General features: G+C 34.2%; 1 protein-coding gene across 7 annotated transcripts in view; it reads left to right on the forward strand.

The window, feature by feature from the left end:
• The window catches only part of LOC128982824 (TRPL translocation defect protein 14-like), a 191,853-nt gene that overhangs the window by 164,413 nt on the left and 3,903 nt on the right, over positions 1–23,537 (forward strand). For 3 of the 7 annotated variants that reach the window (XM_054401841.1, XM_054401843.1, XM_054401845.1), the window contains 2 exons: positions 3,791–4,016; positions 18,613–18,794. In XM_054401841.1, the coding sequence (XP_054257816.1) occupies positions 3,791–4,016; positions 18,613–18,794 (408 nt within the window). Of the gene's footprint in view, positions 1–3,790; positions 4,017–17,137; positions 17,346–18,612; positions 18,851–23,537 lie in introns of those variants that run through there. The other 4 variants (XM_054401844.1, XM_054401847.1, XM_054401848.1 and 1 more) reach the window with 3 other exon arrangements.

Below are 23,537 nucleotides of genomic sequence, written 5' to 3' on the forward strand. Positions count from 1 at the left end.
CAGATAGTTTTGTATATGGACACAGATAGTCTTGTATATGGACACAGACAGTCTTGTACATGTACATAGATAGTCTTGTACATGGACTCTGATAGTCTTGTACATGGATACATATAGTCTTGTACATGGACTCTGATAGGCTTGTACATGTTCAGTTCATGGACACATATAGTCTTGTACATGGACACAGATTGTCTTACATATGGACACAGGATAGTCTTGTACATGGACACAGATAGTCACTATTAATTCTATTTTAAAATACATCACTATGACAAAACGCTTGTTCTTATATGTGAATTGTACATAATAACTACGTTTTGTGTTGATAGAATAAAAAAATAATAATCCAATTTTTTGTGGATCCGATTGGGTGTCGGTTCTAGCTCAGATCCGGCGGATCCGGTATTGTGGCGGTGATAAGAACCCGCGGGCCCCCCCGCAAGTTTGTTCGCCGGGCCCCCCTCTCCCAATGATCTTTAAAAACATTTTCCCATGTATTACCGCCTAAACTTGCAATTTTGCAGTAAACTTAACAAGGCATCTCCCGAGGCGTCATTATCGTCTTCCATGATCGCGGCAAAATCGTAAATACTTCCCGTAGTCATAAGTCATGAAAGAAACATTATCATAGTTTACCGTGATTGCAAATGCAACCAAACCTTTGACATCATTAGATAGCAGCATCATTGTCTCCCGTGTTCACGGCCCAATCTAATATCACGGGCTAATATCTCCCCGCGACCCGTCGGTGGTGACGGATAAATCATTTTTCCGTAATTGTGGCTAAATCCTAGATATATTTCTCGCTAAAAAAACGTCATTATCGTCTTCTGCAATCGCGGAAAAATATTGAACAACTGCGGCCGAGGAGACATCGTCATCGTCACCCGCGGGGAAATGTTCTCGTTGATATCCGCGATCGCGGCAAAAGCGTAGGCCTAATCTTTCAATTTCGTGAGCGTGATCCTTACGGATATAAAAGCTTTTACTTTTAATTGTGCATTATTGTATTGAATACTGAGAAAATCGGCTCGAGCTTGATTTTCTGACTTTGTGCTTGATCTCTCGAGCTTGTAGTCCAGGCTTTGCTCGGCTCGAAAATCGAAATTATAGGCCTATTATAAAAATCAACCGTTTCCAAAGCAGCCCGATTTTGAACCTATCTGATTTGGCCGGAGGCCCTTAGGTAAGTAACATTTTTACCCGACTCGATGTAAACACATCTAAAGTGTGAAGTAAACAAATCTAAAGGGCAGCCTCCCAATAGTAAGACATGAAATGAAATGAAAATCCTTCTTTAGCATCAATGAAAGAATGGAATTATTTATTAGCTAGTGCCCTAGCCACCTAGGTTAATTTGCCGATTTGGTCGTAACAAAATTGTCAAGTTTATTTAGTAGAATCAGCATAGAGGAACCTCTATGGTGTCACCCGCTGGGGGCTAGGGATGATTAACATTAATGTTTTATCTTCCTAGGCCAGAGGCCACATTGGTTATAAATTTGGCCCTATTATTATGCAACCAATTTTGACTGCGCCTTCATACAATCCACGAGGACAGTTAATGTCATACAACCCGTATGACTATATTTCTTTTACTTAGGTTGGTAGATCATTTATATAGATCGGTCAAGTAATAGTGTTAGTGTAGCTGTTGTAAACTACTTGAACTATTGGTTTGAACAAATTTTCATCATAAAAAACGTATTTTAATTCTCATATAAATATTTTTATGATAGGGGACCCGTGTGGCTGAGCCTGTCAAACTATCGCGGGCCCGTGTGCCGGTAAAATTTACCGAAAATCCCGGTCAAGGCTCACGGGCCCCCCTAGCTAGCTAGCCGCTATCGCCACCACTGATCTGGTAGTCCGATATTTGGATCCGCCCAAACTACTATAAAGTCATTTATACGTAGTCCAGGGGCTATTAGAATGAATACTATAAAAGTTAAACTTTATATAACAAGTTTTAGAATGTTATCTGGCCATATTTAATATATAAAACTGTACTTTTAGTTGGATAGAGGATTTTGACTCAAAGAACAAATGAAAATTGAAGTCTTGTCTCTTCTGAAAGAATGTAGTTTGTAGTTGATCAAAAATTTTTAACGGCAGAAATATGTATATTTGGTCTTTTCAAGCTATGATGTAGTTGAAAATTAGTTGCTAGATTATTCTAATGGGAAGGATATTATCTCTAACCACAAATGGGTCAGTTAATTTAAAAAAAAATGTTTTTTTATTCATTTCTTTTTCTAATTAGGCTCTACATTTACCCAAACAAATAATGATAATATTATTTTTTTGTTTTTTTAAATTTTTTCCTACAGTTTGGTTTGATTGTGATATTATTACAGTTTTTGAGTTACTATAATAAACCTACATTTATTGTATTGTAGAAATTAGTTTGTTAATGTTTTTTCACCATCTTGCGTCTAGTTTCTGTCATATACAGTAAAGTCCCGCAAACTTGGCACTCGATAACCCGGCAGTCTGGATAACTCGGCCATCTCCTGGCTCGGAAAATTAGTGACTTTTTGAGTCCGAGTCAATCATAGACTCAAGCCAGCTTAAGTCAAATTATTCGCAACTTGTACTAAGGATTTGTTGTAGTATATCTGATGATGTAATACTGACTAATACTGACTTTTACTATAAACATAAATAAAAAAGGTGGTTAAAAAGCTTAAAAATTGTATTGTTCTTATTTTTAACCCTAGTTCCCGATAACCTGGCATTTCACAAAATCAGCACCCTTCCAGTCCACATTACGCCGAGTTTGCGGGACTCTACTGTACCAGTTTTTCTCTGTTTTGTATTGAAATATAGTTTGGGACACTTGTATCAAGGCCCCACTAGAAAAACAGGCCATGCTGCAGGATCCTTGATGTCACACTAGTGGATAGATTTAATTGATAAATTCATTGTTATCGCCATTCCCATATGTTTTAGGTAAATAAACAAGCTGGCTGTTTGTAAGATTTTAATGGTAAGAGTTTAGTACAACTATCCACCACTGTGACGTAGTGTTGCGCTGCTCATGCTGTAGCATGGCCTGTTTTTGTAGTGGGGCCTTGCTTGTATGTACAGTTAGTTTGCACTGTTTTGTCAGCATCACAAGCTTCATTGCTTTAGTTGAAACTCACCAGCTGATGCAGTTTGATTGAGAGTGGGGTTTTTACGTCAATCAAATAAGAACATTATTATTTTAGAGATCCTTTGAAGCCTCTTCAAAAAGTATTATTTGAATTTGGTCTGTGATTTAATTCTAATTTACATTATTAAAATTGGACATAAAGCTTCCAAATTTGAAGAAATTGAATGATTGTGGCTGGTTTCTGGAGCTTCTTTCCTGTCATTTATTCATTAGCAGTAAAAATTCCACTTTTCTTACATCACTATTTTTTTGCCTTTAAAGCTTTTGTCTCCGGTTTAACTTTCCATTTTTCAATTTTCGTTCTAAAATTATTTCTACAAAAAATTGACTTTATTAATAACTTTTGCTAATTTCAATTTGTCTAACAATTTGTATACATTTTCCTATTCTTTTTGTAAGTCTATTGTCAGGAAGCCTCTTTATGTGGCCATAGGTTGAACTTCAAATGCCTTTTCTTCATGTACGTTGAAGAAAAGGCATTAACGGCCTTAATGGCGGTTAATGGCATACCATTAACGGGGTACATAATAACACTAAGATATTGTATCAGCTGATGTGTTGTACTGGTGTGTTGTTGTTGTTGTTATTGTTGTTGTTGCGTGAGTCACTAACATACTGTGTGGGAGTCAGACAGTACTGGGTTGGCAGGCCACTGGTCCTACATCCACACCATACGCAAGCCCAAGCTGCGAGGCCAAGTAGTTGAGGTCAAGACGCAGCTCACACACCGAGACTACATCAACATGTTGGCGCAGAGGGACGACTCCCACTTCACCATCTTCAAGCGACGCCGCTGTTTTCTTGATAACAACCAGTATTTCCAATTAGACATCTACAGAGAACCTTGCCATCCTAGGTATGTTTTCACGTGAAAAGTAGGAATACTGTAGTAATAAAAATAAAATAAAGAGTATAAATATCTTATGAGTATTCATATTTAAAGGGAATTAAAGAACATAGACAGCTGTTTCAACTAAAAAAGTTGGTTCTATGATATGCAAAATAATTAAAATGTTATAAGATTTACCAACAGGGTGCAGCACTATTATTTTTTTTTTTTGCATTTATATAACAACAGCTTATAACTATAAGCAGCAACAAAAAACTGTGATACACAATGACTAGTGGCTTGTAGGGGCAATAGCCCCTATATATATTCTAGTAATTATATTGTACAAATTATGAGTCTCATGGGTTACCCTAATTTGAATTATCATTTAACACTTTTGTATATTATGATATGTATAATATAGTTATTACATACCTGCACAATGCATTTTGATGTCTGCTCTGTTTAAAATAAAAATTCCAAAGGACATGCGGTGTGTTTATAATATAAATAGGGATGGTCAAGTTCAAAATTTCGGGAAATTTTAAATCTCGTTACACGAGACGAGATTTCTTTTTGGCCGAGATTTTTATCGAGACGAGAAAAAAAAATTAAAAAAAATTAAAAAAAATTAAAAACGCCTGCAGAAAGTCAATGCAATACCTGCAATACAGGAGCGTGTTGTAGTTGCGTTTCCTTTGCAAAGGCGTTCTTATTTAATTAATTCTTTAAATGTAAATACTACTTTAATTATTTTAATAATATTACTTTAATAACATTTGAGAAGTTTTGTTAAGTGTAAGCAGTGTGATCAATGTTTTATTACTATAAAAAGTCAAAACAAGTAACTATTTTATAAAAATTAATATTGCTTTTATTTTATGATTTATTTTATTTTAGGATAAGTTGAACTCTATCCTAACTGATATCACTATATTTCCTAATCGTAGGCATTTTTAATAAGTTAGACGTGAAAAATGTTATGCTGATGTTTTTTAATAAAAGATTGTAAATATTCTTGCCTATTATTATTATTTTTGTATTTAAACAGTCATCTAACAATGTTACTAAATCAGGTAAAAATTTTGAACGTGCATTTCCCGTTGTGTATGAGAAGGGAAGTCCCGTCTCGATCTCGTCTCGAAATTTTAAGAGAAATAAAAAATCTCGTCTCGTCTCGTCTCAAATTAAAAATCCAATCTCGTCCATCCCTAAATATAAACTTTCTAATTATAATACAGTACAACTAAAGAACATTTTCCAATAACAATTTTCATGACTATTAATTAAATCTATATAGATTTCTATAAATATAGACAAATTAACTTAGAAAAACGCATAGAGATAATGTCATCTGTCATCATCCAAATTTTAAAATGTTAATTTTATAACAAAATCTCGCTGAAAACGACATTTGTTGTATAGTATCCATTTTGGTCGAGTCCTTGGTCTTGATTTGGTTCTAGTACTATTTTAACATCATATCTGGCCGCTTTGCCAGTTAAAAGCGACATAGAGTTGACCATGGGTAAACACTGGGTTTTTCAAATGCCCACTTTTGTGAAGGTTCGGCCTTGCGCCACAATGTCACCAAATCAAATTGGACAATGCACCACGAATGCACCCATTGTTAATTGGTCCTAGGCTGTATAATGCAATCTCATTTATAAGTGATACAGCAATCAATACACAGGAATAAATTAATGTTCATCCATAGATCATTTATTGTTCTTCCAATATCACGCCAAATCTGGCGCCTGTTGTTCTCATTTCGAGGAACAATACCTCTGCGTGGCGGCCTACCTCTGCGTGGTGGTCTTCTGACATTATACATTAATACTGTGCAAAAGAACAATCCATTTTTAAGTATTAAGTTTGAAAGTATCAAATTCTTTGTTCAAAATATTTTAGGCCCTATCTAATTTTCACTTTGTGTTATTTACTACTTCTTACAATAACAAAATAATGCACATTCAGGTGTGGTTATCATTTTTTCAATTGACAGCTGTGTTTAGACTAAATAAAAAGACATAAAATTGGATTCCCGTGCTATATGAATGTAAATTATTTCATTTCCTAACAACCTTTTGGTGCATAATTAAGAAAAATTAATAATTTTCCCCAAAATTTCATGCCCAGACCTTTAAAATGAGACCTCTCCCAGCTTTCTACGGCCTCCCGTTCGCTCACAGTTTCATTGTAAAATTTTGGGCTTAAGGAATTAGATATATAGATAACTGTCAATATAGGATTGTTTACAGTTAAGTTTATGTTTTTAATTTCATGAATAATTTGTGGTATTTTGCAAACTTTTAATAGTTTTAGCGAATTTCCCATATAGGGAATAAGCTATTACCGTAGTTCCCCGTAAGCTACGTAGTTCACCGTAGTTCACCGTTCTATGGTGAGTACCGTAGTACTCATGGTAAGACCTGGACCCGGGACCGATTTTCTTTTTCGTTTTGAGGTCCCTAGAGGCCAAAAACACCATCCGTTCAAATTCATAACTTATATAATGTGTCCGTTAGCACAATAACTCAAGCAAAAACGATCCAATTTTGATGAAATTTGGTATAAATGTGTAAACCTACATTTATTTGAACGAGTTCGCGAACCAGCACGATCGGACTATGGGAACGGGGTTTTATGGGGTAAAAATAGGTTTTTCCCATTTTCGACCCTAAAAACACAAAATTTCACAATTTCTTTCCAAACCATTTTGTAGAGCTTAAAAAAACAAATAATTTAGTATATTGAAGCATTATTGTGCGCCTAATGGTTACGGAGAAAATTCCAAAAAAATTGTAAATGTAAATTTAAAATTCCCATGTTATTCTTATGGGGAATAAGTCAACTGTTGTAGTTTGCTTGTTAATGAACATATTTTGATGGAATTTGGAAAATACATTAATTTTCTTACTAAACTTTTAACATTTTACAACAAAAAACACTTTTTTACCCTCCTTGTTGCAGCAAACCTAAGTACTCGTTAAACTAATTCTATTTAAATAGGGAATAAATGTGATATATTTTAGTGTAAATCCAAATCAGGCAAATGGAAATTCCCTTAGTCTGCAGGTTTGCTAGATATGTAATACTATGGTACAGGGATACATATATATACAGGGCTAATGTATATCTCTAGCCCTGAATATGGTATGCCGTAAATTTAATGAAGGAAATAATCAAACTGTGTCCTCTCCCATTGCAAACGCAAAGCTTGAGTATAACTGCAATGAGCATTTTATACTTATATGCCAACCCCGTACGAAGGACGGGTACTCTGCTAGTATATATTTATATACAGGGTGATTGAAAAGTCTGGGTACGGTTAAATATTTTAAAATATATTGCAGATTGAGCTACAATACTTGGTACAAAGTTACAGGGCATAAAACTCTATTTTAACACATATTCAGTGATCCAATAACTCCTCAGGGGGACGGCTCACAAGGAGTCGGAAGAAAATCTTAAATAGAAGCATAAGTCAATATGCACATCAAATTAAAGGTCTTTTTAGTAGGATACAATGCCGCAAACCGCACTTCAAAAGGTTGATCCTGCGCAAAATGACAGTTGTTCAAAGATTCATTTAATTTACATTGCTATTATACGCTTACTCCTCAGAGAGCACAGCCCTAGGAATCGGAAGAAAATTGTTAACTTAAGCATAGGTCGATATGCACATCAAATTAAAGGTCTTCACTAGTAGATTACGATGCCGTAAATTCAAGCTCAAAAGAATGCATGAGTAAAAAATGACAGTCGTTCAAAGATTCAAAATGGCGGATTCAAGAAATCTTTGAACATCTGCCATTTTGCGCAGGATCAACCTTTTGAAGTACGGTTTGCGGCATTGTATTCTACTAAAAAAGACCTTTAATTTGATGTGCATATTGACCTATGCTTCCATTTAAGATTTTCTTCCGACTCCTTGTGGGCCGTCCTCCTGAAGGGTTATTGAATCACTGAATATGTGTTAAAATAGAGTTTTATGCCCTGTAACTTTGTACCAAGTATTGTAGCTCAATCTGCATTATATTTTAAAATATTAAGCCGTACCCAGACTTTTCAATCACCCTGTATATGAATTCAAATGGATGGTGTTTTTGGCCTCTGGGGACCTCAAATGGGGCAAACCTGACTAGCTTCTGCCTTAATCTACCCCATTTTACAACCAAAAATCGTTGTATTTCAGCTATTTCTTATTCAATCTTTTTGAACTTGGTATCGTTTGATAGATGAAAAAAATGCTAAATAAAAGTGCTCCTGAAATTTGTTCATAAAACCAGAGATTTTTGAGTAATTTAAGTTTAAAAACTTTAAATGGCCGCCATTTTTAAATTTTAAGTTGAATTGAGATGAACTTTTTTTAACACGGGTCTCTTCTACCTTAATATACATACCAAGTCTCATAAAGATTGGTTGAAAATATTAAAAGATAAAAATGTTTATGTAAAAAAACAAAATGGCGGATATCTGGTTAACAAAGCGAGTTTGTAAAAGATTTTATTCTTGATTTTCTCTTTATTTTGACCCAAGGAATCATTAGGTAAAATATGTCCCCACCTTTTTTGAACACCCTGTTTATATATAGGCTATATATGAATTTGAACGGATGGTGTTTTTGGCCTCTGGGGACCTCAAAACGAAAAAGTAAATCGTCCCGAGTCCAGGTCTTACCATGAGACCTACGGTAATAGCTTATTCCCTATATTGGAAATTCTCCAAAAACCCAATTTTTACCCCATAAAACCTCCTGTAAAACCCTGTTCCCATGGTCCGACCATTCTGGTTCGCCAACTCAATTATGTTTAACTTATCCCTCCTTACACCGTTAAACCAATTTTGATTCAACTTAATATTTCAAAATAGCGGCCATTTTGATTTATTAATTGAAATTACCCGGTACTCAAAAATAGCTAAATTATGAAAAATTTTTTTGGAAAACTTACAATTAACTTATTAACTTTTTAACAAATTAAATTTAGCATTTTTAATTTCCTTTTAAACGATACCAAGTTCAAAAAATCGAATAAGAAATAGCTGAAATATTATGATTTTAGCGAATTTCCCTATTAGGGAAGTAGCTATTACCGTAGGTGGCATGGTAAGACCTAGGCCCGGGACCGATTTACTTTTTCATTTTGATGTCCCCAGAGGCCAAAAACACCATTCGTTTAAATTTTTATATATGTATATATATATATATATATAGATTTATATATATGTGTGTCCATGAACACGATAACTTGAGTAATTTTTATCCGATTTTGATGAAATTTTGTTTGAAGGTGTAAGGCGGGATAAACTTGAATGAGTTTGCGAACCAGCATGATTGGACCATGGGAACGGGGTTTTATGGGGTAAAAATTGGTTTTTCTAATTTTTGACCCTCTAAACGCAAAATTTCCCAATTTCTCTTCAGACCTTCTTAAAGAGCTTAAAAAAACAAATAATTTAATATATCAAAGTGTTTTTGTACTATTATTAGTTACGGAGAAAATTCTAATAATTGTTATTTTAAAATTCCCATGTTATTCTTATAAGGAATATTGTAAAATGTTGTAGTCTGCTTGTTTATGGATATATTTTGATCAAACTTGGTAAATTTATTCATTTTATACTAAGTTATTAATATTTCACTAAAAAACACACTTTTTTACCCTCCCTGTAGCAGCAAGCCTATGTACTCATAACAATTAATGTTAATTAAAGACATTTAATTGAAAATCAATTCAGGCAACTGGAAATTCGCTTAGTCGGCAGGTTTGCTGCGGCGGGGGTATTTAATTGTAAAATGGGGCAAACCTGACTAGCTTCTGCCTTATTCTACCCCATTTTACAACTAAAAAAGGACAGGTTACTCAAGTTATCGTGTTCACAGACACATATACAGAGTGTTCAAAAAAGGTGGGTAAATATTTTACCTAGTGATTCCTTTGGTCAAAATAAAGAGAAAATCATGTCTCAAATTTTGTTCCAAAATCGCTTCGTTAACCCTAGCAGTGGCCGATCGTCGTCTGGTGACGATCTGACGTTGATGCTTAGAATGGCCATAGTCGCCTGGTGACGATGTGGGCCGAAATTTTGTTAGCGGTAAAAAAAACACGTATAATCAACTCAGATGAGAATAATATATATACCATTCGAAAGATCACATTCTGAACTTTCATTTTATTAATAAACAAACCCTGTAGCAGGTATATAACAATGTCACGACGATTAGAAATCAAATGAATTTTTTACGCGGCACGACTTTTGCAGCCGACACTTGGGAACTGGCAAAACACGTCTTGTTTGGCATTACCCTGCTTGGGTAATTTTCGTCGTGGGATGTTGCGAGTGGTACCACTGGATAGCCATTGATTTTATCTTCATTGTGGTGGTAATATTTAGAACGAAATATTGATTGCACAACCGGTACAATTTTATGTAAATAGCTGTTTTCGAAATTTTTAAAAATGGCCAATGGTCGTCAGGTGACGATGTGGAAAATACAAATTACATACAGTGTAATTTATTATTACTAGTCATATAGTATGTCATTTTGAAGAGGAAGAAATATAGATTCAGAGAGTGGTAGCCCTGCACTCAGGGTTATTTCTGTATGCTTGCATGTAGACGACGGAAGTGAGTCATTACTGCTACAGTCTGTCAGCTGTCTTGTATTCGCCATTGTTTGTTTGTGTTGTTGCCGGTAATAGTGTTCGTTCTCGTGTTATCCGCGATTTATTACTAAATACGTTATTAGTTCGTAGTGTTAGTGTTAGTGAAGTTTGTGTGTGTGTGTAACAGTAATCTTCATGCATAAATATTACTGAATTGTGTGAAATAGTGTTCATAAAAGGTTGTATTTTGTTAGCATCATGTCCTAAAATGACGATTCTGACATTCAGAGATTGTTGTACGAGACGGACCTTAGTTTGCCATGCTATATATGCTATATAATGATATACCCAAGGTGTTATACATTTTTATAATGGTAAATGAATACACTACAACATGTTTATAATGGTTTGGGGGTAAAAAATTTTGTACAAAAGTTATAGCCTATACTAAATACTGTATTTTGTTAGCATCATGTCCAAAAATGACGATTCTGACATTCAGAGGTGCTATATATGCTATATAATGATTTACCCAAGGTGTTATACATTTTTATAAAGGTAAATTAATACACTACAACATGTTTATATTGGTTTGGGTGTAAAAAATTTTGTAACAAAATTATATAGGCTACTAAATACTGTACACTCCATTTTCTCGAAATGCGCAAAAAATTCAAAACGTTCTCAAATTGATACATAATCATAGGTGAAAATAACTTTTTACCATCATACTTATGACTTTTTTGGATTCCTTACTTCATTAGCTTTACAAATATGTAGGCTACATATCATCAGCCTACATAATGTTTCACAACACAAACAAACACTGTAGGCTATAGTTTACACTTATTTGCGGTTTTGCTGTTATTGTATTATTATGTCCCTATTACGTACCTTCAAAAAAAAAATATTTCTAACATGTTATACATTTTTATGTAGGTAATTGAATACACTACAAGATTATTATGTTGGTTTGAAGTAAAAAAATTTGGTACAAAAGTTGTATACTAAATACTGTGAATTTTTTTTCTTGAGAAATCGCTAAAATATAAAAACATTATTTTATATACGTATGTTTATAGGTAAAAACTTATTTTTACCATAAACTTTATGACTTTTTTGATTCCTTACTTCATTAGCTTTACAAACATGTATATATCATTATTAGTATTCACATATATTATAGAACTTTTTACAACATAAACTAACACTGTACGGTTTTCAATTTTTTCGGTTCTCCGTTTGTATATATTTCGCGAATATATTTCGCCCCAAAAACTTATAAAAAAAAAAATATTTTCCTAACATGTTATATATTTCTATGTAGGGAATTAGATTGTCTACAAAATGTATATAATGAATTTCCCATAAAAAATCCGTAGAAAAAAAAATACCGAGGCCGCTTTTGAAATTTCAAAAAAAAATTCTATTTTTTTTATTTTTTTCACTTAACCGATAAAATACACTGTCTAAATCATTATGATATTAGTATTTCTAGATTCTCCTGTTCTTTCCGAACAAAATGAATATGAGGTTGGCTAGGTTTACTTGTACGGTTGAATTTTTTACGAATTTTCAAAAAGAGGTCTGCAAAATCGCCAAAATGGGTTGGCCATTCCCCACTTCTAACATTGGCCACTGCTAGGGTTAACCAAATATCTGACATTTTGTATTTTTAACATAGGCTAAACATTTTTACCTTTGTATTTTTTCAACAAATTCTTATGAAACTTGGTATGTGTGTTAAAGTAGAAGAGAACCTTTGTAGAAAAAAAAGGCATCTTGATTGAACTCAACAGTTCAAAATGGCGACCATTTCAATTTTTTAAGCTTAAATTACTACAAAATAGCTGATTTTATGAAAAAATGTCAAGAACACTTTTATTTAGTACTAGCTGTTGTACCCGTGCTTTGCAACGGGAAGAGGACACAAAATAGAAACATTTTAATCTTTACATCTGTTGCATATAATAGTTACACATCCGCCAACGCTTTTAGAAACGAAATTCAACTTTTATGGCCTTAATAGAAACGTCTAAGTTATGACTTTAAATCTGGTAAGTAGTGGGTACCACCATTTCATCTCCCTTAATTACATATCTTTTTTTTATTATTGACATTTTAAATTTCAATTTTGAAGTTATTACTAATTATTAAATTTAAATGAACATTTTTTTTTTGTTTCACTCTTCTTTATATTAAATCACAAATCCTTCCATCTTCAGTATCTTCACTCACAATAAATCATTAGCAAAACTAAGTCAGCTATTATAAACTTTAGAAATATTGCTGTGCCTTACCAATACAGTTTTTTGAAATATTAAAGAAACTATATCTATAGGTACTATAACAAATTTTAAACAAATAATTTAGCATTAAAGACAATACAGTTTTTTGAAATATTAAAGAAAGTATATCTATAGGTACTATAAAAAATTTTATACAAATAATTTAGCATTAAAGACAGTAGACAAAACTAATATGATTATAAAAACATCAAGGACTAAAAAATGTAACAGAAAATACAGTATATGTTTCACTGCATCTCTGATTCTACTCTACAAAAATATCAACAAACAACTTAATATACAAACCAGTTTTTAGCGAATTTCCCTATAAGGAAGTAGCTATTACCGTAGGTCTCATGGTAAGACTTAGGCCCGGGACCGATTTACTTTTTCATTTTAATGTCCCCAGAGGCCAAAAACACCATTCGTTCAAATTTTTATATATGTATATTAAAATTAAAACATATATAACAAAGTACCCTTTTAGTAATTATTTTATTTTTCATGACGACATGTTTCGGAACTAAGTCCATTGTCAAGTCATTTTTGATGTCAAGTCATCACATATATATGTGTCCGTGAACACGATAACTTGAGTAATTTGTATCCGATTTTGATGAAATTTGGTTTGAATGTGTAAGGCGGGATAAACTTGAATGAGTTCGCGATCCAGCATGATCGGACCATGGGAACAGGGGTTTATGGGGGGTTTTATGGGGTAAAAATTGGTTTTTCTCACTTCTTACCCTCAAAACACAACATTTCCCAATTTTTCTCTAAACCTTCTTAAAGAGCTTAAAAAAACAAACAATTCAGTATATAAAAGTGTTTTTGTACGGTTATTGGTTACGGAGAAAACTAAAAAAATGGTAAATTTAAAATTCCCATGTTATTCTTATGGATAATATTGTAAAATGTTGTAGTTTGTTTGTTTATGGATATATTTTGATCAAACTTGGCAAATTTATTTATTTTATAGTAAGCTATCAATATTTTACTAAAAACACACTACTTTATTAGTTTCCTTGTAGCAGCAAACCTAGGTACTCGTTAAACCTAATAATGTTATTTAAATAGATCAATTGAAAATCAATTCGGCCAAATGGAAATTCGCTTAGACGGCAGGTTTGCTGCGGCGGGGGTATTTTAATCAGTTCCATCGTCCATTGCCTTTACATATTGCACACTTACCATTAAGTAAACATAGTTACAGATATTTCATTGATTTTAGAAACAAAGGAACACAGTGCACTGCTTAGTTTTATGATATTTTCCTTGGTTTAATTTAATCAGTGGTGTGGCAAAACACAAATAATAAATTTATCAAATAAAGTAAATGTGAACTGAAAGCCTGAAAGCTATGTTAAGATAAAATAAGAGTTTTTTGTATTACCATTTGAAAATTAATTATAGTTACACAATACAGTAGCCTATATACAACAGATTTTAAAAACAAAAATCAACGACGTACAATTTAGTTATTGATGATATTCTTTAGTTTAATTTAATCATAGGTTTAGCAAAACACAATAACTTAATTTACCATATATATATATATACAGGCTTAGTAAAAAGTGTGGAGACCCCCTGTTATTTTTTTAACGGCCCATACTAGAAAAACTAAACTCGGCAACCATTATGGCATGTTATGAAGTACTTTTTGGGGATAACCGCCACTTGGTGTTCATCCCCAAAATGAGGGATTTTGGGGGAAACTCAAAAATTTCAAACACAGACCCATCGAGTGACCCCTCATTTTGAAGGTCCTGGTAAAAGAAAACCAACAACGCAAATTAGAGGTCTCTATCGCAGTTCAGTAAAAAAATGGCAGCCAATTGAAATTCTCATAAGTTCCCAAACCCAAAATGGGGGATTTGGGGGGAAACTAAAAAATTTCAAACGATAAGCCCCATCGAGTGACCCCTCATTTTGAAGGTCATAATAAAAGAAAACTAACAACGCAAACTAGAGGTCTCTATCTTAACACAGTAAAATATGGCAGCCAATTAAATATAAAATTGCAAGTTATTTCCGATTTCTAAAAATTTCAATCAGCTTCCATTTTTTACTGGATTGAGATAGAAACCTCTAGTTTGCGTTGTTAGTTTTCTTTTATCAGGACCTTCAAAATGAGGGGTCACTCGATGGGACTTATTATTTAAAACTTTTGAGTTTCCCCCAAAATCCCCCATTTTGGGTTTGGTAAGCAAGTGGCTATTAGGCTTAAAAAATACTTCATAACATGCCAAAAAGGTGTGTAGAGTTTAGTTTTCCTAGTGTGAGCCGCTACAAAATTTACAGAGGGTCTCCAGACTTGGAAAGCTGTAAGTTAATTTTAACTTTTGAGAATTTTGATCGGCTGCCATTTTTTACTGGATTGAGATAAAGACCTCTAGTATGCGTTGTTGGGTTTCTTTTACCAGGACCTTCAAAATGAGGGGTCACTCGATGGGTCTTTATATTTGAAATTTTTTAGTTTCCCCCAAAATCCCCCATTTTGGGGATGTACACCAAGTGACGGTTATGCCCAAAAGGTACTTCATAACATGTCATAAAGATGTGTCGAGTTTAATCTTTCTAGTATGGGCCGTTAAAAAAATAACAGGGGGTCTCCACACTTTTTCTAACCCTGTATATATATATATAGAAAAAAAACAATGTGATGTGCAAGTTATGTTAAGTTAATCTAACACATGTTAAGCAGTTAGAATTTATTTAAAGTAGCCTCCAAATTCATATAAAACATCTATACATTGTAATTTTCATACTGTTTCTATGAAATGATATAAATAATATTATTTTCATAACTTAGACGCTTTAAATAATCCAAAGCAGAGCCGGAGTTGATACCAGGAGTTGATACAGCAACGGTTATAGAATCTTTTTTTTATATAATCATTGACATAGTTTTAGAATAAATAATCCATGATAAAAGGTTAGATTAAAATAAACCTACCTCATAGTTATGGAAAATATTATATTTAATTTCTTTGTATCAGCTGTCTGAAGTTGTGAAATATGCAGTTTAGCAGTTCTTCTTGTTTACATTTAAATGTCAAAGCAAACATTGTTAGTGTTCTCATCACAGCCATGGAGACCAATCAATATTTACTTTTAAATTCTTCACATCAGAACTTTTAAAGCCAAAGGGGCAAAGCCTACAGTCAGTATCAAAATGTGAATATTCCTATAATGGTCCTTGGTATGGTAACTATATTTTTGTAAAATTTTAGCTCAGTTGGTTCAGTAGTTTTTGCACCTATTAGTAATACACATACAGACAGACACCATTAGATTTTTATATAATAGTATAGATTTTTAATTCCATATGAAACGATACCAAGTTCAAAATGATCAAATAATAATAAGCTGAAATATTAATTTTTAGTTGTATACTGGGGAAAACCTGACTAGCTTAGACTATTTCTACCCCATTTTACAACTAAAAGTTGCAATATTTCGGCTATTTCTTGATCTTTTTGACCATGGTATAACAGTTAATAGGGAATTAAAAATACTAAATAAAAGTGTTCAATAATTTTTTTCATAAAATCAGCCATTTTGTAGTAATTTAAGTTTAAAAATTAAAATGGCCGCCATTTTGAAATTTAAGTTTAATCATGATGAAATTTTATTCTAACAAGGGTCTCTTCTACAGTTCCATAGAGATCGGTTGGAAAAATTCAAAGAAAAAATGTTTATCTTAAAAATACAAAATGACTCCTGATTTTCTCTTTATTTTGACCCAAATTCAAATTGTATTATATTCAGTGTTATTTTAAAAGTAGTCTTCTTTCCTTAAAAACCATCCAAATCTAAAATTAACTCGTTCATAATGGAAATGCTAAGTCTACACATGTCTTTACAATCTATGTACTTAAAATAGAAAACCTCTCTCACAAAACCATTATTTCTTGGTGTAAAGGTTCAACTGGTGACGTAATGACTATTTATTATTTTGTGACGTTATGACTTGTTTCCTCTATGTAGTGATTCTTGTAACTGTGCAATTTTGACTGGACTGACAATTATACCTGTTTAGTAGCTACAATTATGACTAACATTAATGTGACAGTAAAGAGATATTTATTTAAAGGTCTGATCTTGCTTGGAACAAACTACACTAGACAACGGAGCGTTGGAGAAGTGACTGCTCAAGTTCCTGTCTCTTGTAGAGGAGGTGACTGGCAACCCTGCATGCTCCATGTTTAACATCATTCTCACGCAGAGATATATTTGTTGTGTGCAGGTGTAAGGGTCTGATCCTGCTAGAGACATACTATGCACTAGACAACGGGGCGTTGGAGAAGTGTCTACTCAAGTTCCTGTCTCTTGTTGAGGAGGTGACTGGCAACCCTGCATACTCCATGTTTAACATCATTCTCATGCAGAGATATATTTGTTGTGTGCAGGTGTAAGGGTCTGATCCTGCTAGAGACATACTATGCACTAGACAACGGGGCGTTGGAGAAGTGTCTACTCAAGTTCCTGTCTCTTGTTGAGGAGGTGACTGGCAACCCTGCATACTCCATGTTTAACATCATTCTCATGCAGAGATATATTTGTTGTGTGCAGGTGTAAGGGTCTGATCCTGCTAGAGACATACTATGCACTAGACAACGGGGCGTTGGAGAAGTGTCTACTCAAGTTCCTGTCTCTTGTTGAGGAGGTGACTGGCAACCCTGCATACTCGATGTTTAACATCATTCTCATGCAGAGATATATTTGTTGTGTGCAGGTGTAAGGGTCTGATCCTGCTAGAGACATACTATGCACTAGACAACGGGGCGTTGGAGAAGTGTCTGCTCAAGTTCCTGTCTCTTGTTGAGGAGGTTACTGGCAACCCTGCATACTCCATGTTTAACATCATTCTCATACAGAGACATATTTGTTGTGTGCAGGTGTAAGGGTCTGATCCTGCTAGAAACATACTCTGCACTAGACAACGGAGCGTTGGAGAAGTGTATGCCCAAGTTCCTGTGTACTCCATGGTCAACATCATTCTCATACAGAGACATATTTGTTGTGTGCAAGTGTAAGGGGCTGATCCTGCTAGAGACATACTCTGCACTAGACAACGGAGCATTGGAGAAGTGTCTGCTCAAGTTCCTGTGTACTCCATGGTCAACATCATTCTCATACAGAGACATATTTGTTGTGTGCAGGTGTAAGGGTCTGATCCTGCTAGAGACAAACTCTACACTAGACAACGGAGTGTTGGAGAAGTGTATGCCCAAGTTCCTGTGTACTCCATGGTCAACATCATTCTCATACAGAGACATATTTGTTGTGTGCAGGTGTAAGGGTCTGATCCTGCTAGAGACAAACTCTACACTAGACAACGGAGCGTTGGAGAAGTGTATGCCCAAGTTCCTGTGTACTCCATGGTCAACATCATTCTCATACAGAGACATATTTGTTGTGTGCAGGTGTAAGGGGCTGATCCTGCTAAAGACATACTCTGCACTAGACAACGGAGTGTTGGAGAAGTGTCGGCCCAAGTTCCTGTGTACTCCATGATCAACGTCATTCTCATACAGAGACATATTTGTTGTGTGCAGGTGTAAGGGTCTGATCCTGCTAGAGACAAACTCTACACTAGACAACGGAGCGGTTGAGAAGTGTTTGCTCAAGTTCCTGTCTCTTGTAGAGGAGGTGACTGGCAACCCAGCATACTCCATGTTTAACATCATTCTCATACAGAGACATATTTGTTGTGTGCAGGTGTAAGGGTCTGATCCTGCTAGAAACATACTCTGCACTAGACAACGGAGCGTTGGAGAAGTGTCTGCCCAAGTTCCTGTCTCTTGTAGAGGAGGTGACTGGCAACCCAGCATACTCTATGTTTAACCTCTCCCTCCGCGAGGACTGGGACACCACCACCAAGTTCTGCAGAGCTTTCCAAGGTATCCACAGGGACGTGTGTAAGAACTGGCGTTAGAAGTGAACAACTGTTGACCAGGTATACGTGATACAACGTACGACTGCTTGCTCGGGGAGTCCGATCATTGTACGGCTATTGGCGAGCATCATCTGGTCATCGCATGGTGGTTATGATTTGTAGATTAAACTAGCCTTTTTTACATCTTAGAAGTTGGAGATTACAGAAATTATTATAGTTCCATTATTGAATGAATGACAGGAGTACACTATCTTTTTTTCTTATTTTTTTATAATAGCTTTGGAATTAAATGAATTAAATCTTAAGTTATGTACCTGAACCATACCCAGTTGATGAAACTTCTATGATGACATATCACAGATCAGGTCCGTGATAAAGTCGAAGATAGGCAGTGTCATGAACCCCTCCCATCCAGGAGAATGCTGCTTTTAATAGTTAATTCCTTTATTTCATTAACTTTTGAGCATATTTAACAATAAATAATTGTTTTTGAGCTTTTAAACCCATCTCTTGAAACCCTGTAACAATAGAAGGGATCACATTGTAACGGGGAAGTCCTTGGCAATGCTGTGCCAACACTATTTTTGCAACTGAAAATATTTTGAGTCGTAAACATCTCTTTTAATTGGAGATTTAACTCAACAGGAGCCACTCGGCTATTAATCAATATCAAAACAAGCGTATAGATGTGTTAGTAGCGTGTTGCTTGATAATGATAAGTATGAGTAAGTACTTACTTGATAATTGGAAGTCTCCTGCAGGAAGCACTGTTGTGCTGTGGTCGTAATTTTGTTGTTGGCCCAATCATTAAAAAACTCTCACAGAGTAGTAAGGCATCTTAAAAATATTTTAAAATCTTGTTGTAAAACCTTCCTCATCTTAAAATACTTCTTATTTCAATTGATATCTTGTTAAATACTATTATAAACAATCATCCTGGTCCTCTTTTTGCTAGGCTGGATAATACATGTGGTTGGCCTACATGTAGATCCAATGAGGGTGAATCAGTTGCAATGTGAAGTATCTGACCATACTCACACAGGATGAAAATAATATTTAAAAATATTGATTTCCCAGTCATTAGTTGCTCTGCGCAAGATAAATAGTGAATATGGGTGTGCAACACTCTTTTAAACATATGTCAAATTACTTAATTGCGATTCGCTACATGTTGTTGGAATATGGATCATGTTTTTGGAACATCCATGCAATAGTTGACCTAACAACCACCCTATTCATCAAAACCCCAATTTACTTAGTAAATTGCAAAATAAAAATATTTAATTTGCTACAATGAGTAAATTGTTATTTCAAATTAAAATATTTGTCTACAAAAATTTGGCTTTTTGGCTAAACTTAAAATCAACAAGAAAATTAAACATACTTAACTGTTGCCAACATTCAAAACCCAGATTGTTTTAGCGCAAAACATAGTTCATAATCTCATTTTCATATCCATTAGTCCTTCATGTCACATTTATTAGTATTTCCTTTTTTTTTTATCAACTTCTTACAATGGAATCTTAATCTTGATCAATCAAACTTCAATAAATCTAAATAACAAGCTTATTTTTTCTTACTTACAACTGTTTTGTACCTTCAAATAATGATGTGCTATTCAATGTTTAATAGGGAATTCAAAATGCTAAGTGTTCTTGACATTTTTTCATAAAATCAGCCATATTTTAGTAATTTAAGTTTCAAAGTTTTAAATGGCGGCCAATTCGTTAAATTAAAAGACGATTACATGCTGTCATTATTTTTTTTATTGCCTCTTGACACAATAAATGTAGGCCTATATGCAAAGTTTGGTTTCCGTAGTCTGAATAATTCATGAGATATAATTAAAGTGTTTTGTAAAAAATACAAAATGGTGGCTAGCGGCTATTTGAATTTTTTTCAACCTATGTTTATATGAACTTTATTGTTTAGATTGATTAGTACAGTAGCATCCCGTTAGTCCGAAATGGTTTGGACCGGGCCCATTTCGGATTACCGAATATTTCGTATTAAAAGTTTTTTTTTAATAAAAAAAAATTTTAATTTTTAAAATTTTTTTCGTCTTAGGCTAGACCTAGTGGATGCAGCATTATCACTTCATAAAATCCATTTGTGATTTAGAGGACGAAAATAAAAAATGTTAATAACAAAAATGGTGAAATGTTTACTAAAATACTCTACAAAAAAGTCTATCTCGCCCGGCCGCTACAGAATACTTTGACAAGGTACAGCTAAGTGTGTTAAAAGTTAAATAAAAAAAAAATAATTTTAAAAAAATTTAATTTTTTTTATAAAAAAAATATAAAAAATGTATTTTTTTGTTTCGGATTAAGCGGACTTTCGGATTACCAAAGTTCGGATTATCAGGACTCCACTGTAGTATCAGTCCCTGAAGTTTGTGACACCCCTTTATGAACATTCTGTATGTATATATAAATTTATGAATTTGAATGGATGGTAATTTTAGCCTCTGGGGACATCAAAACTAAAAATCAAATTGGTCCCGGGCCTAGGTATTACCATGAGACCTACGGTAATAGCTTATTCCCTATATGCGAAATTCGCTAACAGGAGAAGAAAGAATATCTAGACAGTGTAATTTACAGTTTTCTTTCTTGCCCATAACTTGTTTTGTTATATGTTTTAAGCCACACAATTTCCTACACATAAACTATTTATTACTACCTTTTAGCGAATTTTCCCATATAGGGAATAAGCTATTACCGTAGTTCTCATGGTAAGACCTGGACGCGGGACCGATTTTTTTTTTCGTTTCGAGGTCCCTAGAGACCAAAAACACCATCCGTTCAAATTCATTTATATATATATATTTATATATTTATATATTTATATATATATATATATATATAAAGGGTGCGCCAAAATAACTTGACGGTTTTTAATACTAAATAACTCAAGAACAAACTACAATTTCATGTATTAAATAACGTTATATTGTACGCACTACTATGCCATTTTCATTTATGAAAAATTATATCACTCAGTTTATATCGCCTTCTGCTAAACACAGGCATCCCATTTTTTTGTATATTTGCAGTCACCTTCGCCTGATGAATAGAAGCAATCTCTTCCCTGATACACTGCTTGAGTTCAGGGATGGTTTGAAATTTCGAAACAAACATTTTGCTTTTTAAGTATCCCCACAGCTAACAGTCACACAAAATTAAGTCTGGGGATCGAGCTGGCCACAGCACATCACCCAACCATGAGATCACTTTACCGGCAAAGAGTTCACGCAAAACTGACATTGAATAATTGGCTGTATGACAAGTTGCGCCGTCCTGTTGAAACCACGTGTTAGTCATGTCTATACCTCATAACATCCGCAGTTGTGGAACCAAAAACCCCCTCAGTATTTCCAAATAGCGTTCCGAGTTCACAGTGACAGGGGGGTGTTCCCACTTTCGTCCTCAAAAACATATGGTCCGATGACTACAAACAGTGCCACACCACACTGCACCACACTAGACAGTAACTTTCTTTTGACGACGTGATGTTTTACCAAACATAACCTAAAAATGGCATAACCTAAGCAATCGTTCACTACAACAATGAGGTCTCTAGCTAGTATAACAGCTGACTTATTACAAAACAGAAACCGTCAGGTTTTTTTGGCGCACCCTTTATATATATATATATGTGTCCGTTAGCACGATAACTCGAGCAAAAATGATCCGATTTTGATGAAATTCGGTACAAACGTGTAAACCTACGTTTATTCGAACGAGTTCGCGATCCAGCATGATCGGACCATGGGAACGGGGGTTTACGGGGGGTTTTATGGGGTAAAAATAGGTTTTTCGCATTTTTGACCCAAAAAAACATAAAATTTAGCAATTTCTTTCCAAACCATTTTGTAGAGCTTAAAAAAACAAATAATTTAGTATATTGAAGCGTTATTATGCGCCTAATGGTTACGGAGAAAATTCCAAAAAATTGTAATCTTAAAATTCCCATGTTATTCTTATGGAGAATAAGTAAACTGTTGTAGTTTGCTTGTTTATGGACATATTTTGATCAAATTTGAAAAATGTTTTTATTTCTTACTAACTATTAACATTAAAAAAAAAACAGTTTTACCTCCCTGATGCAGGAAACCTAAGTACTTGTTAAACTAATTCTATTTCAATCGGGAATAAATGTTATATTTTTAAGTAGACATTTCAGTGTAAATCAAATTGAAATTCGCTTAGTCTGCAGGTTTGCTGCGGCGGGGGTATTTTTAATTTTTCAAATTATTAAAGTACACGCTTTATAAGTTTCAGTTGTACATTTTTATTGTTTACAGATTGTGAAACAAATTCATTAAAACTTAAGAGTTTACTTCAGATTCAGATTCTTAATTCGTCACAATATATTTTCCTCCCTGTCACAGCTGGTAAAACGGGTGACATGTCAACATCTTAAAAAACAAAAAGCAAAAAATGCATGATAAATTTTTTTTGGCAAAAACTTAATCGAATGCATTAATTTTATATACATACTAGCTGACCCGGCGAACTTCGTATCGCCTAAGTTATAGGTTTCCCCTAAGACAGACCGATGGAAAGAAGTACCGTTACGTTTAATTTTCAAGATGATCTCGTTCGCATCGCTCAATCACGTCCTGGTTGAAGTTCGTTCACTACGCTCACTCGCCTCCAGGTTGAAGTTCGTTCGCTACGCTCACTCACCTTTTGGTTGCAAATTAGCTGTTGTCATAAATGTAAAAGAAATAATAGTGCTG

This window comes from Macrosteles quadrilineatus, unplaced genomic scaffold (genome assembly GCF_028750875.1).
Source record: "Macrosteles quadrilineatus isolate MER2022 unplaced genomic scaffold, UCM_ALF_1.0 Scaffold_1__1_contigs__length_201487025, whole genome shotgun sequence".
In the NCBI taxonomy this organism is placed as follows: Eukaryota; Metazoa; Arthropoda; class Insecta; order Hemiptera; family Cicadellidae; genus Macrosteles; species Macrosteles quadrilineatus.